Source organism: Amblyomma maculatum, chromosome 9 (assembly GCF_055883805.1).
Source record: "Amblyomma maculatum isolate TAMU_Amacu chromosome 9, ASM5588380v1, whole genome shotgun sequence".
In the NCBI taxonomy this organism is placed as follows: domain Eukaryota; kingdom Metazoa; phylum Arthropoda; class Arachnida; order Ixodida; family Ixodidae; genus Amblyomma; species Amblyomma maculatum.
Genome location: NC_139352.1, coordinates 41,279,841 through 41,304,495, shown reverse-complemented (window position 1 = coordinate 41,304,495; position 24,655 = coordinate 41,279,841). Strand labels below are relative to the sequence as shown.

At 44.6% G+C, this 24,655-nt stretch overlaps 2 protein-coding genes across 2 annotated transcripts; both read left to right on the top strand.

Annotated features, from left to right (window-relative positions):
* The first annotated feature begins 1,567 nt into the window (after window positions 1–1,567).
* LOC146178915 (uncharacterized) lies at window positions 1,568–10,251 on the top strand. The gene is made up of 5 exons (XM_084578657.1): window positions 1,568–2,410; window positions 3,589–3,817; window positions 3,916–4,038; window positions 6,164–6,303; window positions 9,325–10,251. The coding sequence occupies exons 1-3, from the start codon at window positions 2,060–2,062 to the stop codon at window positions 3,942–3,944; spliced, it is 609 nt and encodes a 202-aa protein (XP_084434783.1). The 5' UTR covers window positions 1,568–2,059; the 3' UTR covers window positions 3,945–4,038; window positions 6,164–6,303; window positions 9,325–10,251.
* A 2,806-nt stretch (window positions 10,252–13,057) lies between these two features.
* LOC146178914 (serine/threonine-protein kinase RIO1-like) lies at window positions 13,058–16,990 on the top strand. Its single transcript, XM_084578655.1, has one exon. It carries the CDS (start codon window positions 13,275–13,277, stop codon window positions 14,835–14,837), a length of 1,563 nt encoding a protein of 520 aa, XP_084434781.1. The 5' UTR covers window positions 13,058–13,274; the 3' UTR covers window positions 14,838–16,990.
* Window positions 16,991–24,655: the final 7,665 nt, after the last annotated feature.

Sequence of the window (24,655 nt, the reverse complement as noted above, 5' to 3'; positions counted from 1 at the left end):
CTTGTTGGTGTTTTCCTACCGGGACATGTACAGCCGGCAAAATCTTTAACTGACGCGCGTAACGGCTGCAGTTTCTGTGATTGTAAGCGCTAACGTGCAGAAAGTCCAAGTATAAGCAAGCAAAGCCCCTTGCTTAATCTTGGCCTTCCGGGAACTTTTTGCAGGAGCGCAGAAAAGGGGGCCATCGCGCATTCCAGTTAATGATTTGGGCGGCTGTACCTTCTTGGTATATGAATGCATTGTGTATGCTGCAATCTGTATGTACGCCTTATTCAGAGTATGTGGGTGGCACTTGTGTAAGCTTCTTAGGTGCAATTCGCAGAAATATGGGAACTAAACACCTGCAGTTGTGTACTTGTGTGACAGTATGTCATCACATCTTTGATTCAGTCATGTTGGTTTGAACACTTTCAGTGAAGCCCTCATTACAGATTGACTGGAAAATAGCGCAAGAGACGAACACCAAAGCAGAGAACCACAGGACGAGCGCTGGGGTTAAGCATGAAACTAAGTATATACCATGCGCTGAAGGTGTAGTTTATAAAATTCCAATGTCATGTGGACAAGTGTACGTCGGGCAGATGGGGCGATGCATTAATACACGTTTGAAAGAGCATGCAAATAACTTGGACGCTAATAAATCTACTAATCTCGCTGACCACGTCTGTGACTGCGAATCTTATCTTTCACTGCACTAGTGTGATATCCTGTACAAGCAACCGGCCCGCTTAACATGCGAGATAATGGAGGCCTACCATATGAAGAAAAAAAAACAAGGTTGTGCGTTAGTAAACCATCCATTTTTCTACATAAAAGCGAGATTGCGTGCCTTCATCCTACGTAGCAACACGTTTTTGCTTGTCCACTGTTGTTAGGGTGGTCACTTTTTCCTTTATATTGTGTTCAGTCTTTGAATAAACTTTCAGTTGTGGCAGCGCTCATCTTATGGTTCTCTGCTTTGGTGTTTTGTCTCTTTCCAGTCAGTATGTTCCACCAACTCGCCCGTTTGGCTATAGTGTTCCATATTACAGAGCTTATACAAATGTGTCGCCTTAGTGCATGGCTGATGCAAACCACTTTATTGAAGGTGCATTCCTTGGATGCAGTTGTGGCTATGTTGCATGTGGGGTTTAAAAATGTAGCCAAGTTGAACAGACTAGGAAAAGCTCGAGGGGGGGGGGGGGGGGGGAGGGGGCTGCCATGGATATATAGGCCACCACTGGACATTGATACAGGTATGTGGTTCATAGAACAAACTGGTCCCTGAATGCAACTGCCGCTGGATCCACCCCTTGGCTTCTGCATCATGGAAGTATTAGAAGTACTATAGTTGACATAGTTTAAGTGGGGTGTTTCATGTTCCAACATAGCTTTCAGTTGGTCAGCTTCAGAGGCTTCAATTCAGAAGAAACTGCACAGCATATGGTGTTATCTCAAGCCACCATCTGTTGCAGGTGGCCAAATGGAAGAAGTTATCCGCCTGTAGAGGTGAGGAGGAGACTACAAGATGGCCACCACGGGAAGAACGTGTCGCCATGGTGTCGCTGCCATGGAGTAGTTTTGATGCTTGCCAAATGAGCCACCTGAGGATTAATTTCGCCAGAAAAACCCTGTGGATGGCGTGGAAAAAAGTGGAGATGACAGCGGCGGGCGTGTCCAGGATGCCTCTCTTCCGTTGAAGTGGTTTTGCTCGAGTTTCTGATGGTTTAGCTGTGCTTTGCGGTACTTTTGAGCAAAGCGTCGAAAGACTTTGGGTGTGCGCCCGTCAAGCCGATCAGGAACGCTTCGCAGAGTGAGTCAACAGGGCAGTTCTGCCCACCGTGGTTCTGCCGTTTGGCTCTCAAGGGCGGAAACAAGTAGATGCACTCACGTCATCGTCTTCCCGATTCATGCCGCTGGCATCCGCTGGTGCCCTCGTGCGTTCTAAACTCAATTTAGGTTTTCAACCCTGTGCTTTATGACGCCATACTTGGTATTCTAGTTTTGGAAGTGAACTGCTTGTAGCTAATCGTCGTCTGTGGCCACGACCGGCTTTCGGTCGTGTCTGTGGCATATTGTGATGTGTGGTTGCTGTTGCTGTGTTGTAGGTTGCTCGAATAACTCGTCGAAGACAACGGGGGTGTCTTATCACATATTTCCCCGCGACAGTGCTATTCGCGCCAAGTGGATTCGTGCTATCAATAAGACTATTGATCTGCCCGGCTGGTCGCCCAGTCCGAGAACGTATGTGTGCTCAGAACATTTCACGCGGGATTGCTATCGGAACAGCGTGTTTTTGATGGAGGAGTTTGGTTTTCGTAACTGCAAACGCATGCTGAAGTCGGATGCGGTGCCGACGTTGTTCCCATATGCGACGCCGCCTAAACAGGCCATTCCTCGAGGAGCAGCTGTGAAGAGGAGACGAGCAGAGGTAAGTTTAAGCAAACTGGGGCACGCTTATGTCAGTTAACCGCGACTGCATAAATTACTGCTAGCAGTACTGCAACAAAAATGCTTCACGCTAAGCTGCAGCGCTGGATACGAGATAGCGAGCGTAGAAACGGTGACGTTTGAAATAGTGGAAACATTGCTCTTTCAGTGACCGTTGGTCTCACCTAGATGCATTTTCACGAACACGCAACAGTACCATTTTAGCTGCACTCATTCTCAGTCACCCGCTGTCTGCTTTCTTGCTGGGCGTGTATGTTTAGCGGTCGTGGCTTTAGCTAGACAAAGCAACAATTGCTGCTGGTGTCTTGTCCAATTGCAACAAAAATTGCTGTCACATCCGGACAGGGAATTGACGCTTCCCTGTCCGAAGCCGAAGAATTGACGCTTTTGAATTATGGTGCTGGCGGAAACTCTTGAGTTCCTTGGACGGCCAGAAGGTCAAATCAGTCGATACTGTCGACCATAAACCCTGACTGCTCATTGGAGGGTCAAATTCTAAAGTTAAAGCTCAGCTACTTGAGTCATCTGATGAGAAGAGAGGAGTCGTTGGAGAAAGATTTGATGTTGGGAAAGGTTGAGGGTCACCGGAGAAGGGGTAGGCAGCGAACGCGATGGTTAGATGGCATCCTCGAGGCGCTGCAGATGAAGTTATGTGATGTTAGGAGGATAGTGAGAGACCGGAAAGTGTGGCGTGATATGGTCCATAGGGTCACTAAGAGTCTGACACGACTGAACGACTGTACTGACCTGCCCTAGTATGTCTGTACAGCTCCTTAACAGTAGTTATATTGTTTTTTTTTTTCTTCATACTATTCTGGAAAAAAAGAACAGATTAGACCAAAGTTAGCTGCTCTGAACGAACTATGTATCAAAACAAAAAGGCAGTATATAGCCACATACATGCTGTAATGTACTTGGTGTTAATCTGATCAAAACCTGATGAGACATTTGACACCAGGGCTTGCAATATATAGCAACCTAGGGCATTCACGTTTCTAGGGCATGCTTTAGAAATATCACTACTGCATTTTGAAAATTGACCCCCCAGGCTTCATATAAAATTGCAGTTTTGCACAAAGCCTGTGGGTCAATGTCAGTTTTTGTTCCTTTTCTTAACCTCCTTGCTCGCAATTCTTGCTTTTTCTGTATTTAAACCAGCTCGTTGCCGAAGCTTTCCGGGACGCTGCAGAGCGTGAGCGTTTGGGTCAATGCGGCAAAGAAAACCAAGGGGCACATGCTGCACCACCAATGAAGCGTAACCATGGCGGCAAAGAAAACCAAGGGGCGCATGCTGCACCATCGATGAAGCGTGACCATGGTGCTCAGGTGTACCTTAAACCGTGGAAGACAAGGGCTGTTCAGGCTGATATTGAGACCGTGTCTGTTGGTGAGTGATGAACCGGCACACATTTTACCACCGTCACTGAATACGAGCTGTTGTTGTGCTATTGTGTTTAAACCTATGTATTTGACTCATTTGTGCAGGCACCCAGGTTGACTCCATGCCACCATAGGCCATTGTTGTCTTGGCCCGTTCCTCACTACTGTGCGTTGTCAGGCACCCTACTTGCCGCCACCACCAGATGATGCAGAGTCTGGCAGGTTGAGGTATGCAACCTGCACCGCCGAAACTTGCCTCGTGAATTTCATTTGCACTAAACTGAAAGTCAGCATAGATGGACTGTTGCACAGTGCCTGCTGGTGCAATATGCTAGGGGAAAGTAGCTGTGCAGTATGGGGTCACATTAAAGTCTCTCTCGCCTTCAAAGTGTTTGAACAGTGCAGGTTTATGAAAACCTGTAGTGTCATCACTTAAAGATATTAGTGGCATGTTGACGTGCCATTGGAGCTCTTCCTTGGAGAAATATGAAGTTTGATTGATTGTTTTTACATCTCATTGTTGCTGCTTCACTTGATAGATGCCCAGAACTGCCAGAGAACATAGAAAATAGTTTGTTAAAGCCTTTTGCGGGACTTGGTTCATCTTGAATTCGGGAAGCGTAATGGTGCAAAGGCATGGCAACCACAAAACAGAAGAGAAACGCGATGTGACAAAATTTAGCCCTGGAACAATTTAGCAGTAGAATACTTGACGAAAGGAGTGGAATGCATTATCTGGCATCTATAATTTTTTGAACTGCAAATCCATGGGCACAATTTCTAACCAACAGCTAGACGACTGAAGAAGAGGTGTCTAGCTGTGTACAAACATAACCATGAAAGCATGACATCAAACTCTTATGTAAAGGCATCAATGGCTTCTAATGTTGCATTGCCAGCACAGAATGTAGTTAGATGTCCCTGTGTTTTTATTCATTGGTCATCGGCACACCATTCTGGATGATGCGTACTAAGCTTTCTTTGCTATTGTGACAGCCAGGCATTAAAGTTGTATCCAGCCTACCTGGTCTGAAGCATGGAGGCAAGTAAATATGCTGTGATTGTTTTCCTGCGCATGGAGCCTGTGCATGAGCTCGCTTATCTCTGCTTTGCAGCTCTGTTTTACACTGGCTCTCACAAATATATTGCACATACTTGCACCTTTGCAAGCCGACGGGTAATTCAGACTCCAATAATTCGGACTTGTAGGATATTTCGGACTTCAGTGAGGCACCGTCAGTCACCCCATAGAAGCGCATACATATTCGCGACGGATATTTCGGACTTTAAAAGTCCGAAAGTTCGATTTTTCGGACTAATTTCAGTCCCCTGCAGGCCAAAATCTGCCATCTTATCGGCTTTTCGCCGGCGCAACAAGCGCCATCTTGGATTGAGGTGGATTGGCTCTGCAGTTGGATTGGCTTGACATGGTTTCGGTGCCCCATTTTTGCCAGGAGAGGCCCCTGCAATCTCTGCCACTTCGAGGTGGCAGTCGGATTGTCATCGCCGTCAACCTGCTTTTGTCGCCAACGCTGACGCGGGCAGCTATCTCTTTGTGCTTTGTCTCATACGTCCGCCGTGTTGTCACACGAAGTCCGAAATAACGGTCGGCGACTGTATACTACTACCCATTATGTATTTCATATTGGCTGTATCAATGGTTGGCAGCAGTTCTAGTTACTGGCAAAAGTTTTGCTACTCTGTGAGTTAGTAGTTAGCAGCATGGCAACAGTAGCCGGTGCAAAGGAAAATCAAGTGGAAATGAAGCTGGCTGGTTGCCTTACAGAATAAGGGGCCAGAACTCTAGTGCTTTGGTTCAGAGACTTTATAGCACATTGCAACCAAGGATGAAGCTAATAGCAGATTAATTCATTACAATAGGGGCGATCCTTTGCATTACATTCAAATTCACTGTGCTTCCGATTCATCAACAGCTTCTGTTTAAAAACAGCTGTACTACTTTGTTACCGTAAAACTGGCATAGCAGAAAGGACTGGGCTAGCTTAACCATTGCTACACTGTCAAATGTTACTGGTTTTTGTAGCAAACAGACTGATGACAGTTTTAGCTTAGTCTATGTGCTTTGAGAACTGTTGAGCAGGATTGTGTTCACGAGTATATCAAAGTTGCGTGCATAATATACAGAAGGTCATTCTGTTTGGCAAAACTTTAAATGGACAAATGTACGTTTTGTTCGCACCTGTCTGGTGTCAAGAATGCATTATGGAGAACTGTAAAATAGATTTTAAAATTGCGGTTAATAGCTCATTGCTGGTTGGGACATGGTTTTGTTCACTTCCGCGTCTTTTGTGCGGCTTGTGTGACCACCATTTCATTTTTTACTGTATTTCAGGCATGGTAGGTAAAGGAACGGGCCATCATTGAAGTCGAAAGTGAGCCGCACACTTTGGCAAGCAACAACGGATGTCCGAGATGGGCGACTGTGCTCTAGAGACTGCTGTCCACAAAATTTTGCGCAGGGATGCTGCCATGGTGAAGCAAGTTTTTTATTTTAATGCGATAGTGTTAGAGGCCGCGTTCACGAAAAGTGCAGTGTCTGGTGTCGGCGTTGGCACTGTGAACAAAAAAAGGCGATCCTGGCACTGGCAGCTGACATAGCCCCGAACCAACTGGTAGTACGGATGCCCGACGTTGCGTTTGGCAGGAGCTGCCAACTTGGGTCTCTCCTTCCGTATGTGACGGTTACATCACAACCAGCCTACCATGGTCCTTTCATTCCGAGTTATATTCGCTACCCCTAGGCCATGCAGACATGTTCATACAGCTCGGTTAAAGCGGGCCTCTATATGTTGGGTGGTGGCTTGTGCTATCGCGTCTTACCCTTAAAAGCGGAGATGGGTTTCTGAAGCGGCACCAGGTTGACGTACGACACGCCGGACAAGCGGTCGTTCAAATATGTGTCCTTAAAGCCTGAACTGCACACTACAGTACACTACCGTGTACGAATCAAATGGTTCCTGCCTGCTGTTTCCCTTGCGGGCCTTCGTTTGTATACATGCACATTGCTACCGACTTAATCATTAATCTCTTAATTTATGCCTCTATTATCTGTCATATACTCTATTACTATAGTCATTATGTGAAAGCGCACCTCACATGGTTTCAAAGCTCTGGTTTGACCGACTTGTACGAAAGTGCCTGCACGGCGTAGGGGAAGGCATGTCTGACGCTGAATCAAGGGTCCAGGTGAGTTTGATTACTGTCTCGAAGGAGCTACTTGAGTTGGCCGCTTCTGCAATGTTTGGTGGCCGTGTCTTCTGCTAGCTAGAACCTGTTATTGCGATGCTCTTAACTTTTTGCTTGCAACAGCACATTTTTGAGAGAATGCAGCCTTCAACATTGTCTCATTAGTGAACGGCACGCAGTTGAGATTTTTGACGAGGCACTAATGGCTGTAATGAACTAAAACACTGGCAGGTGTGCCTTAGACCAGAAAAGAGTGGGTCGTTTCAGCTATGACTGTTTGGAGCTGCGTGAGATGAAATTAAGGAATGCTGTGTGGACAGCCTACTTCCCTGCCATTTCGGAAAAGCCAATCACGGATGTGGAATTCTTCTATGGTAATTGACAGTGGTAATGTATCAGTAACATATCTTTCACCGTTACAAGTCGTACTGCACAGAGAACCACACTCCTTCAGAAATAACGGCCTTAGTTCCAATATTTTTGCGTTTCATTACTTGGCTTCGGCCAATGCTATCCAAATATTGCATTCGAGTGATCTAGTATTCAACCTCTCATTCTATTATAGAAGAGAAAGGCCGTTGACGTGTGCAAAGTCGACACAAAATAATGACAATCATGCGTCTGGCAGGGAGTGTTAGGCCAGTGACATAGATGGTAGGTTCAAAGGTGGCATGTTAGTGTGTCTGTCCTGTCCTTTTCATGAGCGTGGTAGCTGGCAGGTAGCATTGCTGAGCATTGATTCATGGGCTGGCTATGACAACAGCCTCCATGGCACGAAATTTGCAGGCCGTCACTGCACCAGTGTTCGATGCCACAACACATGCAAGAGGACTTGTATAGTAATGAATGAGGAAGCATGACATTCTGTATAGTCATGACTATTTATACATGATTCTTCATAACATTACTCAGCACTTTACTCTCATTAAAAAGCTCTCTTTAGTCTGGCCATCAAGGGACTAGAAAAAAATTTACGAATTAAGCGATAGTTTGAATGGGCCTGAAAAACTGCTGAAAACTGTTTGCATTACATTGGGGCTTTTCTGATCAAGACCTGCATGATTGTTTTCTGTGTTTGAGATGAAACCCGAGTGAAACCGTGGTTTTTGCCGGTTTCACCAACAGCTTTGCTTCGCGCATGCTGTTGAGAACGCTGAAAAGTTGTTCCAGATTCGTAAAGGCCTCCACTACCCTTTTCGAGGTGTGACTCTGAATCTGAAGCAGTGCTGCTGCCACACTAAACAGCCCCATCCTGTTTTGAGGGTGCTTCCCCATGCAGTCAGTGAGTTGAAGCATTGCAGTGAAGCGTGCGGTGTAGTGAATCCAAAAAACACGCAAAAGTTATTGGAGAAAACTGCATGCGTTGGGTGTCAGAACAGCATGACACCATCCCAAAATAAAAATAAATGAGGCAGCGACGTTCCAGGCCAAGTTCATTTTGGAAATTTGAATAACTTCTGATCGTCACCGTGCCTGCCATATTCATATTCCATACTTCCTGTGTGGGCATCATTGGTATATGTAATCTAGGTTCAAGGAGGTCTATTTCGGTGATCGCAGCGTGCTTGCGTCATACCTCTACCCAATTCCTCATGCAAATTAACTGGAGTGAGCCTGTCCGCATCATAATTAATAAAGAGTCCAATGCCATAAACTAACGTGGGTGCTGGCTTGGTCTGTGGTCCTGTTTGAATTAGTTAATGCAGATGGAGTAAACAAGATTTTACTGCAGTAACATAGTGTACTATATACTGTGAGTACCTATATCTTACATTACAAACCAGTATGTACAGTGTGATCCACTTCTAGCTATAACACGGTCACTGCTTTCCAAGCATTATTGTGTCATGATGCAGACGCTTATTGAAGCAAAGCGATATATGCACAGTGGGACGCGGAGGTGATGCTTCACATGGCCTGCCGCCTAGCTTTATGGAATGGCCCGGTGGGATGCAATGATGCTTTGAAAGTAGTGGCCATATTATAGCTAGAAGTGGATCACCCTGTACAAACATTACGCATAGACTTGGCTTGTAATGCTTTTGCATTCTCACACATAAGCATTTTAAGTGTCGCTGCCTAACATTCTCTTGTGTAGTTATTGTGGGCACCAGTCAGCGCACACCTGTCTTCCCATATGGAAGGTTACTAAAGGAATGGAAGCCAGCTTTGCATTACTTGTGTCCATAATTTTGGGCCTTGAGGTTTTTTGGTGTTCCTGTTCTTTTGAAGTGGCTTTTACGAGAAATTTGCAGCACAGCTGTTGCAGACAAATTTTGAATTGACGTTTTGCACTTTGTTCCATAGGATGCAAATGCAGAAACAGCAGTGCGGCGGCACTTAGCAAAGGAAAGCCAGAAGAGGGCAAGGGAGGACACTTCAAGCCATGACTGGGTCAATTCGCAAATACTAGGACTTTGTTGCCACTCCCTGCGGATAATGCTGAAGAGGTTGGTGCCATAATATGCAGATAAGAGGAGGAGCAGCACCAGGAAGACTGCTTGCAGCCCAGTACATCTTGGACTGTGAAGGTTGAAGAACTTTAATAGCAGCTGGAAGACACGTGGGGGAGTATCGCCATGAACTCAATTAATCTAATGCGGAATTTTTGTGATGTACTTACTGCCATGCACTCTGATGCGCGTGCGCAGTTTGCCGAGAGACCAGTTGACCACTTGGAATTAAACACAGGTACAGGAACCGAGCAGCCGTACAACACTTGTCTTAAATTAAAAGCTAGTTTATTTGTTCACACAGCAGCGAAACCTGCATTCTTGGCAACTGCCAAGTACCACATAACAGCCGCTTTAGTTCTTGGACCAAGTTACTACAATGTGGGAGGACCTCTGCATGGAGACAATCGATGTATTTAAAGGTGGCATACATCCTGACATTTTTAGGTGGCCAGTACTCATCCCAGATGACGTCACTCAGTCTAGTAAGGAGCGGAAGTGAGTTGTTACTAAATGAACAGCCATTTGCGTGGTGTAACCATGTTGCAAGCTAAACATAGCACAATAAAACGTTCAACTGGCATTTAAAAAAATCTTGATTGCAAAACATTTACAGATACGCGGTGTAATGTTCGACTGTCATTTAAGGAAATCTTGGTTCTGCTTACAAATGGCAAACAAGTTCCAAGGTTCTGAGAACCTGAATGATGTACTTGAAGTGAATAAATTTGATTTTCTGTTTTTATTGGAAACTTTTTGAAAAGGGAACTGTGATTTGTCGCTGTGTCCAACCTATGGTGGAAGTTGAACGCATTGGTAGCGGAAAACGAATCATCATAGTTGTACGTGACCTCACATGAGTGGTTGAGGACTATAGTCTTCACCATCAAGCATGACTGATCATTTTTCAAGGCTATTGCCACCAATTACTAACTAGTTACACAATAGCCATACAAGCCAGGATCAAGCTAGCCAATTCAAAGTCTGATTTGTGACTTGTGCCAGTTATTCTCTGAATTTTTGGAGTCTGCATTCATTATAAAATGTCGATGCGGATGATTTTTTTTTTTAATGGTGGAAGCTGTGTGTGTGTTTTTTTTTTAAACCTCAACCATGCGTGGTGGAATGCTCATTAAAAATAATGCACATAGCAGTAAGGAGCTGTGGGCATACTATCTTAACACTGGAAACACAGCTGCGGTACTACACTACGGTGGGGATTTTGACTTTTCTGCCTCAAGGAACGCCAACAGCCATCAGTTTGCACAGAGCTCACTGTTCATGTTCAGCTGTCATGAGGTGTAGCAAAAATTTAAAAGAAAGTTGCACAATATCGTATAATGGTATTTATTTCTGAAAGCTTAATCGAAATTATGTTTGTCTTAAGCAAGAAAATTTTAGTTCAGTCTCTGCATTCAATCTGTGTTTTGTCCATGCTTACAATTCACTGCAGCACGCTTCCTACCGGCTGGTAGAAACAGCAGTCAACTGCTGGAATATGACAGTGCACTACTACTGGACGCTGCCAGTTTTGACAATCTGCTGAAGGGCGTTGATGCGACTATATATGTGAAGCGTTGGTGCCGACGATCGGGATATGTGTGCACCCCGCATAACTGAAGATTCTGACCAAGACTGCTGTAGCCATGGTACTCTTCTCGCAGTTGCGAGGAGGGCTGTGAAATGGAGGTGCCACTTTCATTTCCAACTCTGGCATAGTGATCATGCACCTGAACGTAAAAAGTGCAAAGCTCGCTAATTAGGCCAGGGAGCGTGTTTTGCGGTGTGTGCAATAGCCTCGGTTGTAGCTGCTGCTGTCAATGTGTTTTTGCATTCAATTAGGGCTTTCAAATGTGACCAGAAAATAAAGTAAAATGAAGGTCGGTTTTGCATGTAGTTAGCGCAATTGTGTGATACTCCGAAGGGCTGTGGTTCAAATCCATTGAGGTGCTGTTTTTGTCTCATTTTATTTTTGATATCTAGCCGTGGTATTTTAAAGCTTATACAATTTCCAGCCTTCATCTTCTCTACAGGGTCAACCTGTATGACAACTCCTCAAAGTTACATACATCCTTTATGATAAACCCATTGTTGTGTAAATTTCATTCTGGATAATTCAAAAGGGTGCACTTGCCGAGATGTAAACTTCCTTCATAGAGAAATACTTCCATTCTAAACCGAGGAGGATGACAAAACATCTTTATTTATTTAGTCAGCGGGGGGGGTGCCTCAGTCCCGGGACCCGTTGGCCGTGACTACAGTATTGCTGGCGCTGCGGGCAGGGGTCCTGCAAGGCGGCCTCCCAGACATGTTGTTGTGGCTGTAGGAAGAAAGAAAAGAAAATGCACGGGCCTGCTACTGGCTCTGAAGCTGAGCCACCTCCGCTGTCTCGTGCAGACAAAAGAGAAAATAGAGAAGATAGAAAAGGAAAAGGGGAGAAAAAGACGCCCGCCGCAACAACAGCCGTCATCCACCACCGAAACGGTGGCGGTTGCAGTGACGGCTTATAACTGATAAAACTTATGTCACAGGCTAGACCCCGCCGAAAGCGCCGGTGATCTACCTGTCTCAGCCCCATCCGGGGAGTACCTCCTCCTCCTAGACATGCCGGGAACCAAACCACGCGGTCAAAGCGCGTAGCGGGGGTTCACCGAAACCGAAATGTCATCATCATCATCAGCCTGATTATACCCACTGCAGGGCGAAGGCCTCTCCCATATTTCTCCACTTAACCCGGTTCTGTGCTAGCTGCATCCACTTCACCCCTGCGAACTTCTTAATCTCATCCGCCCACCTAACTTTCTGCCGCCCCCTGCTACGCTTTCCTTCCCTTGGAATCCAGTTTGTTACCCTCAGCGACCATCGGTTATCCTCTCTTCACACATGTCCTGCCCATGCCCATTTCTTCTTCTTAATTTCCACTAGAATGTCGGTAACTTGAGTTATTTCTCTGACCCACTCTGCACGCTTTCTATCTTATTGTTATCCCTACCATTTTTCGTTCCATAGCCCTCTGGGTTGTCCTCAACTTAAGTAGAACTCTCTTGGTTAGCCTCCACGTTTCAGCCCCATAGGTGAGTACAGGCAAGACCTCCTATGATAAGCTCCATAAAACCGAAATGTGTTTGTCTTTAAAAATTTACTTTTTTGCCGTTTCCTATGGTTGATAAAAGTAGGCCAGCAGTTTTGAATGTATAACAAAACCTACTTCCCAAATCAGACATCTGACGGAGTAACCAGTGAGACCATGTGTAACCATAATGTTTCCGAGACATGTCCGAGATCTGTTGCCCATCGTCGGACTTCAACGCTTCAACCGTTTGAACGGCTTGAACAAGGTCTGCTTGAACATGCAGCATGCATGCAGTACGTATGACGCTTGTCAGAATGTGTCGGCGACACTTCTATTTCAGTTCTTCCTCTTTTCTGCCTTACAAAATCTTTGTTTTCAGTAAGAGAGGATGATTAGGAGTTGGTTGGTATTCTATCGACAAAAACCAACATTACCTCCCAACATCATCCAAAAACAGCCGATTGTTGTCAAATTCATAATATACTTCTTAAGAACCTTGAGAGTGTATTAAGCACAGAGGAAGGAAAAATTCATTCAGTGGTGACTTCTCAGCCGTTCTTTGTACTGCTTCTCAGACTTCCAGAAAGCTGCAATCGCTTCAATCCAGAACAATCCGAAGGCGAAGTCGGCAAAGTAGTTCGCCATGTGAGTCGTGTGGATGCTATCCGGCGAAGAGTTGACAGAATTTTTAATATATCATTGAGTACTGGACCACAGATCGCTATAAAATTATGATTGCAGACGTGGTTGAGGGTCAGTTTGACGATGCGGTTGAGGAAACCGTTCCAGCGCCGAGCCCCAGAGTCTCGCATGCTCGCCGCAGTCCTGAGCAGCTGGCGAGCGGCGACGATTCATTTGACGAGAACGATGAGCTGAGCGACGACGGCTACGATTGGGACGACCTGTCTCGCGCCCCCACCAACGTCCATGCGAACGCCAACGCATACCAGTCGCAGTGCAAGGTTCTCTCAGGCAAGTACAGCTCCAGGATAAACCTCGAAGCTTATGCGGGTCCAGCTGTGGCCGCAGGCGCGCTCAGCGTGCTCAATGAAGCGAACCGTAGGCAAGAGAATGAGCGCGTGCGAGTGCGCGACAAGGTAGAGAGGGCCACGGCGGAGCAAGTGCTTGATCCGAGGACGCGAATCATCCTCTTCAAACTCCTCAACCGTGGCTTGGTGGAGCAGATCAACGGCTGCGTGAGCACGGGCAAGGAGGCCAACGTGTATCATGCCACAGCCGACGGCGCTCCCGATCGGGCTATCAAGATCTACAAGACGTCGATATTGGTCTTCAAGGACCGCGACCGCTATGTCACGGGTGAGTTCCGCTTCCGAAGCGGCTACTGCAGCAGTAACCCGCGCAAGATGGTGCGAACTTGGGCAGAGAAGGAGATGCGAAACCTTTCCCGCATCCACGCCGCGGGATTGCCCTGTCCCAAGCCCATCGTCCTGAGGAGTCACGTCCTCGTCATGGAGTTCGTCGGTAAGGACGGCTGGCCGGCTCCCAAACTCAAAGACGTCCCACTTGGTGGATCAAAGGCGCGCGAGCTGTACAGGGACTGCATCATCATGATTCGACGCCTGTATCGTGACTGCCGCCTTGTACATGCCGACCTCAGCGAATACAACTTGCTGTACCACGAAGGAAAGATTATCATCATCGACGTGTCGCAGTCGGTGGAGCATGACCACCCGAATGCACTGGAGTTTCTCCGCAAAGATTGCACCAACATCACAGATTTCTTCAGCAAGCGAGACGTGAAAACCATGAGTGTCCGGCAGTTGTTTGACTTTGTCACGGATCCAACCATCACTGAGGAAAACATGGATGCTTACCTCGAGAGGGCACAGACGCTTGTTGATCAAGGTGACACAGGCACCATGAATCAGGTTGAGGAGGAAGTTTTCAAGAAAGCCTACATACCACATCGGCTAGACGATGTACTCGACTTTGAGAAGGACATTGTTGGCGTACAAGAGCAGAACAAGAAGATTCTCTATCACACTATCACCGGCATGAAGTCTGACCTTTCCGGTCCAGCTGAAAAGCCGGCAATTCTGGATGCTAGTTCAGGGGACTCGGAGAGCTGTGAAAGTGGTAGTGAGGATGAGGAGGACAGTGATGACAAAGAGTCCAAGTTTGTGAGCACAGCCAGGCCTAAGGGGGAGTCGCTCGAGGAAAAGAAGGAGCGAAAAAAAGCAATTAAAGAGGCAAAGAAAGAAAAACGGAAAGACAAGATACCCAAGCATGTTAAGAAAAGAAAAGAAAAGCAGGGTAAGGCACGCAAGAAGTGACGACTCCAGGCAAATCTTACATTTGCAGTCAGAAGGTTTTTGCAGCATCTTTTACTTCGCCAGGCTGGAGACTGCTTGATGAACTACTTGGTTTATTTGCAGTTGTGGTCGGATGTACCCTCATACTGCTGTGACTTAAGTAGTTTGCTGCAGACACCAGTGATTACTTCATGAGTGCTTTTGTGTCCCTGTTAAGCCAGTGTGTTTGTAATTACACTGTTGTTCTATTGAACTGTGTGGTTAACCATAATTGACAGTAGTGCACAAAAAGTGACTGCTAGGAGCACCACCTCGTGTTTTTTATTGAAGGTATTTCTCACTGATTGGTTCATGCTCATAGTCGGTAATCTTGGGTGTTGTGCCATATTATCGCATAAGTGGACAGTCCATATTGCCTATTTGGCATTTGTAATCGATGATCATTGAGTGTTGGAAATGCCCCCACCGTAGTGGCGCAGGCACTCGACTACTGTGTGCCCAGGGATGCGGGATCAGATCCCGACCGCAGCGGCCGCTTTTCGATGGAGGCGAAAAGCAATGTGTCCGTGTGTTGAGCAGTGTCAGTGCACGTTAAAGAACCCCAGGTGGCCGAAATTTCCGAAGCCCTCCACTGCAGCATCTCTAATAGCCTGAGTCACTTTGAGACGCTAAACCCCCCAAACCAAACCAAACCAGTGTTGGAACCATTGAAAGAGTGGTGACGTCAAAATTTTTCTTATGTATCTTGTTTCTTTGAAATTGTGTGCAAGACAATGTTTCATTAGTCATAATGTGAGATTCACCTATGCCAACTGAATAATTTAATTAAATTTTTTTCTTCTGCAGTTTCGGTTTCATCAGCCTGACGATGGCTCTTGATATCATAAACAAGTTAAGGTCATGCGAGCTGCGCAAAAGCTGCGTCACAATTGCTTTTTACTCATTTTTCATTCGTTATTCACTCATTCCGGTTTTTGGGCAGGCTTGTATAACAGTTGGTGCAAATTTAAGTTAGCAAACAGTGGCCATACTACTGTTCTCTTACGCCTCACATGACTTGAATTCTTTTGTGACATTGCAGCCACCATTTGTCTCTTGAAACTGAAACTGCATGGGAGATGAAAAGCCAATTATGTTGTTTTTTCAGACTTTACGAGTGGCTGTTCATGTTTCATAATGTGCCACACATCATTCCAAAAACAGAAAAACAATTTTGATGTCTCTACTTCTTTAAAGGGACACTAAGGAAAACTCTATCAAATTTTTGTTATTACTAAAAAAATTGATGGTATGACACCTCCTGGGCCTCTTTTTGCCTGGGAGCAAAAGCTTCTTTCAACGCTGAGAAAATTGCATTTGTAATGTTCACTGCCTCTTGGGTCACCGGTGGGTCAGGTTATTTATCCATGCAGTGTGGACACAAATATTGGGTCACAGGATGAAGAATTCGGACAGATTTTATTGCGAGATGCTCCTCCTTATACCTCACAGTGAAATCGATCGCACGTCTTTATTGTGTTATATAACATTTGTGTCTTCAGAGCATGGGTAAATGATGAACTATTGATATGACCCACTAAGCAGTGAATGTGTTAACAATTTTTCTTTGGTTATTTAGACTTACGATGTCCATGCCGAAAAAGATTCTCTCTATGTTGAAGTCAATCAGAATCCTGTGGGATCCTCACCGTAAATTTGTTTCAATGCATTGGAATTGGCCACGTGTATGCAATTTTTGTTTCGGCCTTTTCTAGCTTTTAAAAAGCTTTGTTTTCAGCGAGCTTAGCTCCTTTGTTGCTCAGAAAACCATGGTATTCTGTGAATACTGCTGAAATTCTATTCCTTGGTGTTCCTTCAGAGTTGCATACTGATTGCCCATTGTTAACTGTGAAGAGTGAGTTCTGCACTATCATGCTTTTCAACACCTTTTTTTCTGTGTGAGTTCTCCTGTATCGTACATTGAAACATCCGCACTGTCTAGTTCACTGTTTTTGTCTTGGGAATGGCGGAGTGGAGGCCAAATGCAAGACGCCCATGCAGTGTGGCACTGTGGTGCACATTGAAGAACCCTAGATGGTCGAAATTATCTGCAGCCCTCCACTACAATGCCCCTCATGATCTCAGTCGCTTTTGATGCCGAACCTTATAAATTAAACCGTAATTTGCTGATTTCAGTTCATTGTGTCCTATATGAGCTTTTGAGTGATTGCTTTACAGTAGAACCTTGGTGTCGTAAACTCGGATATAGTAAAGTGAAACTGAGGTCACAGTTCATCTTCCATAGATGATTATACATTTCCCCCCATTTACAGTAAAGATATTTTTGGTAAAAATCGGTTATAGCAAAGTTCATTTGGACGCGGCGACAACTTCTCACGAAATGACATCGCCGCAAGCGCACTACTAAGATCGCGAGGTAAACGTTTTCTTGAAACAAAAAAAAAATAACATCGAGAGTTTTCCTTAAATGGCTTTGCCACCAGGTTTAGCATCAGGAAAAGCCACTTTTACATGCGCCTGAGAGCAGTGAGGGAAAGCATGCAGTGCATAGCAAAAAAAAAAAAAGTTCTTTACAAATATAAAAAGGCGGCGCGGTCCGTTCAGAAAGTAAAAGAGAGCAAAAGTACAGCGAGAAATAGGGAAGGGAGGAAACATCCGAACATTCGCAGTACGAAGCACGAGGCAATGGTGGCAAGAACTGGAGGTGTGGCGTGTGAGGCTTTGCAGCGATTGACTGCCGCGCGCATTTCTCAGCTAATGCTTTCTAAAAGTTGGAAACAGCAGAAGATGATGCCGTGTTCATGCAATTCTTTTACATGAAATCAAACTCGGTTGTATTCGTAACCACGTTGCCCTTACGCTCAACCCACAAGATGTAAACAAATAATCTTATAACTGAAAAAAAAATGGCACTGACAGATGATAAAGAGAGAGATGCAACATATTTAAATTTTTTTTTTTATTAACGACAAGGCCTGTTCAGTAAGTAGCCATTTAACGACTAGGCAGCATCTTCAGGACCATGTCATCACAAACTGATGTAAAGCTTTTTCCCAGCCCCAGTGACTTTACTATAAAGGGGTTCTACTATTGAATAAAATGGGCTCTCAATAATTTGAACTCATTTGAATTAAAATTCTTACTCTCTCTAAATATACATTAAATTCAAGTGTTTAAAAGAGCTTCTAATTTGGAATCTGCAGAAATCGAACATATTTTTAGACTGCCGTGAGTTCAAATTATGAGAATTCATCTGCCTGCTGCATGAAAGCAATAGCAGCTTTTGGTGTCTCAAGAGGGCATTGAAAACATCAGCACAGGTACAAATCTTTGATTATTGTGTGTACTTGAGTTTGAATGCCACAATTACCAGTGTATAATATATGATAAAGGCACTTTTAATTCCTTTCTGCTTTTGAGCACGAAAGAAAATCTTCTGCAAAGGGCATTTCTTGATACACTTCTGACTGAGAAGTAACAGCTAGGGTCTCCTGCACTCATATCGGGTAAGATCTGTTGCATGAGCAAAACAATTTCATATGCTATTAGCAAAACCTGGAAGTGTGTTCGTTCCGGCTGATATGGGCATTGAGGCCACAATTTAAAGAAATGCTCTCTCCTTTGTGTGCACAATTAAAGGGGTCGTACAAACTAAACTTTGCTCTTGTATCGTTTCGTGGGTTTCATTTGTTGTACACCATGGTGGGCCACTGGCTAGACCTCTTCACCACCCTGACAACACGACATTCTGTGATATGCCAGTTCTATTATATTGGGTTGAGCAATAATGAATGACAAAGCAGAAAAATATCAGTGACTCCCATCGACCACAAGCCAGTTGCGAAAACACCCACTTGATTCTGATCGGAATCTTAAGGTGCAAATTCAGAATTTGAAACGCTACACTGCGGCTTATTGCAAAGGTGGATCTACAGGCATATGTACACTGAAATTCCGTTTGTACATTTTCAGAAAATGCGGAATAAAACGTGTTAGTAGGGGGAAAATTGGTTTTGAAGAATGTAACTGTCGACTTCGGTACAAAGCAGTTTATTTACAATTTCAAGTTGTAGTAAGCTAGAATAGCATTTGCTCGTTCAAGATATGAAGAGCCTATGCTTTAATTCGCGAAGAATAGTGTTTGCACCTGCATTGTGCTTGGTGCAAAAGAAATTTAGCAATAATGAAAATGCAGCCAAAATTGTTTTTTTATTTCTGGATGCTTCGCCCTCAACAATGCAGTCTGGAGAAGTCAGCTCAATGCCTTACTCTTGCCGCGTTTTAGCCCTTCACGCTGCTTTCTTGAGACATTGGCTGGCTAGTATGCAAGTCCATAGTTGGACCAAGTGCTTCATCCCTTGCCCCTAAGGCATTGCAAAGAAATCGGCTCGTCTTAATTCATGTCATGTCTCCGTGGAAAGGCCTTAACACATTAGCTTTGACCCCATGCACCAAGACATGATTGAAAAAATGCACTGCGCTAAAAAAGACAATGACGGAACAAACCCTTAAAGAACTGGACAAGCGCAAAGGACAGGGGAGAACACAGAGCCCAAAGCACAAGGAATATACTGCAGTAAGTTAGAAATTTGGGTAAGTCAGTGTAAAAAAAGTGCGTAAAAAAAGGAGGGAGTTAAACTTTTTTGGTAGGTTATTAACCATTGCAGCTCATTACACTGCAAAAGTATTTAATTTGGCCTCAGAATATTTTACAATAATATGAATGCGAGCCATGTACATGGCTAGCAGCACTTCCCTCTCCCATATTCCTCCTGCTAACCCCATGTAGCTATGCCCATATAATCCCCACAAACTTTATAATCTAGCGGATCTGGCCACCTAACCTTGTGCCATTCCTGCTGTATCTGTCTTGCCTTGAAATCGAGTGTGTTATGAGCACCGATCGGTTATCTCGACTTCAAATTGCATTCCCTGACCTACAGTGCTTTATTTTTATCTATTAAAATTTAAACTCTTATTTTACTTTCCATAGCACGTTGCAGTTTCCTAAATTTATGCGGAAACCTTTTCATTATCCTCTGTGTTTCTGCCTCATAGATGAGTAGTAGTAAGATACAGCTGATATACCTATACTTTTATTCTGAGGGATACTGGCAAACTGGCATTCATGAATTGAGGATATCTACTAAGTGCCACATCAGACGCATTAAAATTGGGCAACCAATTTGTATGGCTGTCCCTTGAAATCCAAAGGGGCTTCAATAATTATATTGAAATTTTATTTGTTGCTTACACATTGGGGTGTCTTTGCAGTAGTACTTGAATAAAGGCACACAAAACTTCCATTTATTATCAATTATTAACAGTTGGTTAATGTATTATCTGGATAATAGTAATAATGCTTTGTAGTTATTCTGTTTGGAATTTGCATGTACCATTTTGATGGTCTAGGCATCGCAGCAGTGATGGGTGGGATGCAAGGCATTATCAATGCTTCTGTGCTAACATCCACTAACATGCTGAGCTTTTAAGTAATAGCATAATTATGTCTCTTATTTGTCACAGCAAACCTGGTGTCCCAACTGTCGCAACAGATGAAACATGAGCGTATAAACTAAGCATTATATCGCGTAGTGCAGAACATTCGAGTTACTGTACTGTGATGAATTGTGTCACTGTAAACTAAAGGAGCGTCCGTGCGTAAATTAACGCTTTCGTGTCATACCCTTGAAGGCGAGCTTGAGTGCCGCTCATATATTTTATTGTGTGTAATGAGAATTTCTTCTGACTGCATTTTGCGTATTATTTTCAATATCTTTTGTGAAAATGATCAATTGCTGTTTTGTTTCTGACTGTCACTGTTCGTGCCACGGCCTCAAAGCCACCCACGCTGATTTTTTCATCGCTATAGTAACAAAGGTAGGAATGTTTCTGAGAGTACGTTCTGTACTCTGCTGCATCTTACTGTCTTGCAATCATTATTTGTCAGCGCTACATCAATCTGGAATATATTAACTCGGAGAGCATCACAAATTTGATATTTGACAGTATATAAACTTTTAACTAGGCCTCGTTTTCTTCACGGAAAACTCTGCATATATTTTTTGGCATATTTTTCTGGAGAATAAATATATTTTTAATGCTACAGTAATTGATGTGATTTGAAAAGCAAAAGTTGCAACCTGTGGGCCATGATAAACGACGTAGGCATCAAAATCTTTGAGCTTAATTGTAATGTATGCAAAACTCTAAAATATAAGTTCACTGCTGGAGTTGGCACGTACGCAAAAATAAAGGAGCAACGAGGTAGAAAATATAATTCCTAGAGAATATAAAAATAAAGGAACAACGAGGTAGGAATATAATTCTTAGAGAATGGCGTTGATGCCAAAAATATCCATCAGAAAACATAAAATGTAGAAAGGAACACTCAGAGATAAGTTTGACCTCTAGGTAAAAAGGCTTTGTAACGCTTTTCTTCATCAGTTACACTTGTTATAGTGACGCAGACAGGCTATTCCAATCATGATAGATCCAAGGAAGAAACAAGTCGGAATAGGAAACAGCGCTTGAGTACGGAATGTGGCGAAATGAGATGTACGATAGTGGTTGAATCCATAGGGAGAGCATATTGTAGTGGCATATTTTATGAAAAAGTAACATTTGGGATAGCTTTCTTCGAGTTGGTATAGGAGCTAAGATGTAAGTGAAAACTGTTCAATTCGAACCTCGATAATTCAAATTTTCGGATAATTCGAACTACACTACTTGGCCCGGCCATATGTGTACTAAAAGCCCGTTGATTCGAACTACGCGCCGCCGCGCCTGGGCGGCTTGGCGAACACGTGGCAAAAACAGAACACCTCCACGATAGGGAGGCATATGGAATGTGGTGAAATGAGATGTACGATAGTGGTTGAATCCATAGGGAGAGTATTTGCAGTGGTATATTTTATGAAAACGTAACATTTGGGATAGCTTTCTTCGAGTCGGTAGGAGCTAAGATGTAAGTGATAGCTGGTCAATTCGAACCTCGATAATTCAAATTTTTGGATAATTCAAACTACACTACTTGGTCCGGCCATATGTGTACAAAAAAAGCCCGTTAATTCAAACTACGCGCCGCCGCGTCTGGGCGGCTTGGCGAACATGTGGCAAAAAAAGAACACCGCTGCGATAGGGAGGCGTAATTAGAGGCTGCGCACGTTCAAAACGGGGACAGAAGATGGAACCGGTTAAAACCTAAAGGGATGACCGGCGCGACGCCGGCGACTTTGGAAGGAGGGGATGGCGGTCGCGGCTGCCTGCTCTCTTTTCCGCGCAATTCTTTCGAAGCTTGCAACTAAATACTCGTTAATTCCAGCCCTAGTTGTTAATTTGGAAATACGAATAATTACTGTCGGCGCAGTCCCAGCCAACGCCCATGAGAGGCTATAATCTCGGACGGCCACTAGGGTTTTTTTTTGGGGGGGGGGGGGGGGGACAGATATATCCATTCTTCCACCCATCAATCAGTCGTCAACGGAAGCACGCTGTCAGCCGGGATCGTGATGCCGGCTTTTAGCATCGTTCGCTTCAAAAGGCTTTTGCCGCGCGTTGAGTGGCAGTAGATGGCGCCCGCCCCAGTCGCTCATAGCATGATAAAGCGAACGTACTGAAGATGCTTGCACAACCGGACAAGCGCTGGCACTTTGCTAAGTTCGTTTCTCTCTCCCCCCTGCTGGAGAATATCAAAAGGTCGCTGCACAGCATCTTGGCGCACTGCCAAGAAATGTACCGTGGCGGCGCGAGACGGAGGAACGCGCATTTTTTCTTCAAATTCGAGGCATATATCGGGACTGGGTGGGTTCATTATGCGAGTTTGTTCATTACGCGATTAAATACGGTATATTTACCGTAATGCAAATGGTTCTTGTCAGTTGTTTTCGAGGCTAGCTATTCGATAATTCGAACTTTTTTCCCGGCCACGCGTGAAGTTCGAATTAACGAGCTTTTACTGTACATAATGCAGTAAGTGCCTCGATCAGGTTGGGCTGTATTATAAAACTTCTAAACCGGCTTTTCTCAACACACACACACACACACACACACACACACACACACACACACACACACACACACACACACACACACACACACACACACACACACACACACACACACACACACACACACACACACACACACACACACACACACACACACACACACACACACACACACACACACACACACACACACACACACACACACACACACACACACACACACACACACACACACACACACACACACACACACACACACACACATATATATATATATATATATATATATATATATACAACAAAACGCCAATATATTGGCGTTTTGTTGTAAGAGTCGAAAAGGTTGCTGGTATACAGGTGCATATGTTAGTCCTACGCTAAATCTATTGACAATTTCCTGACCACAGTGACCCTATGAATAATAGTGTTTAGCCAAATTATGCAATTTGTAATTTTCTGCTCAGCAGAAAGAATATCACTGAGTTTAACTAGAAAAAATCCAGCAGAGTTTAGTCTGAACCCAATTGTTTGAGGAGTGGTAGCTCGGCTCAGTGCCAAAGGTGAATCTATCATGGTGGGCAGTCACCATGTTGAGTACACTAGTTGTAAGTAAACAGTATATGTGCAGGGATTCGCAAAAGATTCTGCGAGAACTTTAGATTGCGCATGAGAGCACAGATCAGCAGATTAAGCACTTAGGATCAGTACTGCATGGCGTGATGGGGCAGCAGCAAATTACCGTATCTCCGTCCGGCGCGGAGGGGACAAGACAAAGTAAAACATGGATTCCGCCAAACGGAGAATAATTACAGTCTGGCAGTGGAAGTCTGTAGGGGGTACGCACGCAAGAAGGCCAACCTACAAATCCACATCCAGAACACCACTGTCAAACCAGACATTATCGCACTACAAGAACCCTCCAGAGTGGCTACTCTTTCAGGCTATCGTTACGCAACTGCGAACTAGCCGCAGATATCCAGCAACGACTGTACTGGTCAAAAGGGGCATCAGCTATGTGCAGCATGAAATTGAGGACGTAAACCTAGATTATACGCTTGTTGAAATCATTCCCGCCGAGAAGGGACAGCGGAGCACCTACGTCCTCAATGTCTACAGCTCTCCCAAGGATCACACCTTAGGAAACAAGTAAACTCCTAGACAAAATTGTGAGAAAGGCGGGAAGGAATTAGTTTATCATAGTTGGGGACTTCAACGCCCATCACCCTGAATGGGGTTATCTGAAGACTAATAGTAAAGACACAGCAATACTAGGGAAGATTCAGGAGCTGGGCCTCACGCTACTGAATGATACTACCAAACCCACGAGAACCGGCAGCAGTATATCAAGAGACACTAATCGTGATCTGTCACTAGCTCGAAACGCGATCAATCCCACTGGCTCAATACTGGAGAAGACCTTAACAGCGACCACTACATTCTCGCCATTACAATACAAACCAACTCACGTAATAAGAGAGCATGGAACTCCTGTAAGCACACCGATTGGTATAAGTTCAGGGAAGACAGGGAGAGTAATGCGCCGTGAAGCATCTCGGACTTGGAGAAGTGGTTCCAGGATATGCGTAGATGCCCTTAAGCACACCAGTAGCACAGAAACGGACGGGGAGCAAGCCATCATAGACTCCAGGCATGCGCAAATGTGGGAAGCCAGACACGCGCTCATGAAGAAATGGAAAAAGCAGAGAATTAATCGCAAGCTCAAGTTACGCATTGCACGGCTTGGGAAGGAAATTGAAGAACACGCCATTAACCTTACACGCCAGAACTGGTATCAGGTATGCGACGAACTTAACGGGCAGCTTGGAAACA

Coding starts and splice junctions, on each gene's coding strand:
- LOC146178915 (XM_084578657.1), top strand. CDS start 2,060: ATGTGTGGTTGCTGTTGCTGTGTTGTAGGTTGCTCGAATAACTCGTCG. Junction 2,411..3,588: donor TGAAGAGGAGACGAGCAGAG/GTAAGTTTAAGC, acceptor TATTTAAACCAG/CTCGTTGCCGAAGCTTTCCG. Junction 3,818..3,915: donor TATTGAGACCGTGTCTGTTG/GTGAGTGATGAA, acceptor TCATTTGTGCAG/GCACCCAGGTTGACTCCATG.
- LOC146178914 (XM_084578655.1), top strand. CDS start 13,275: ATGATTGCAGACGTGGTTGAGGGTCAGTTTGACGATGCGGTTGAGGAA.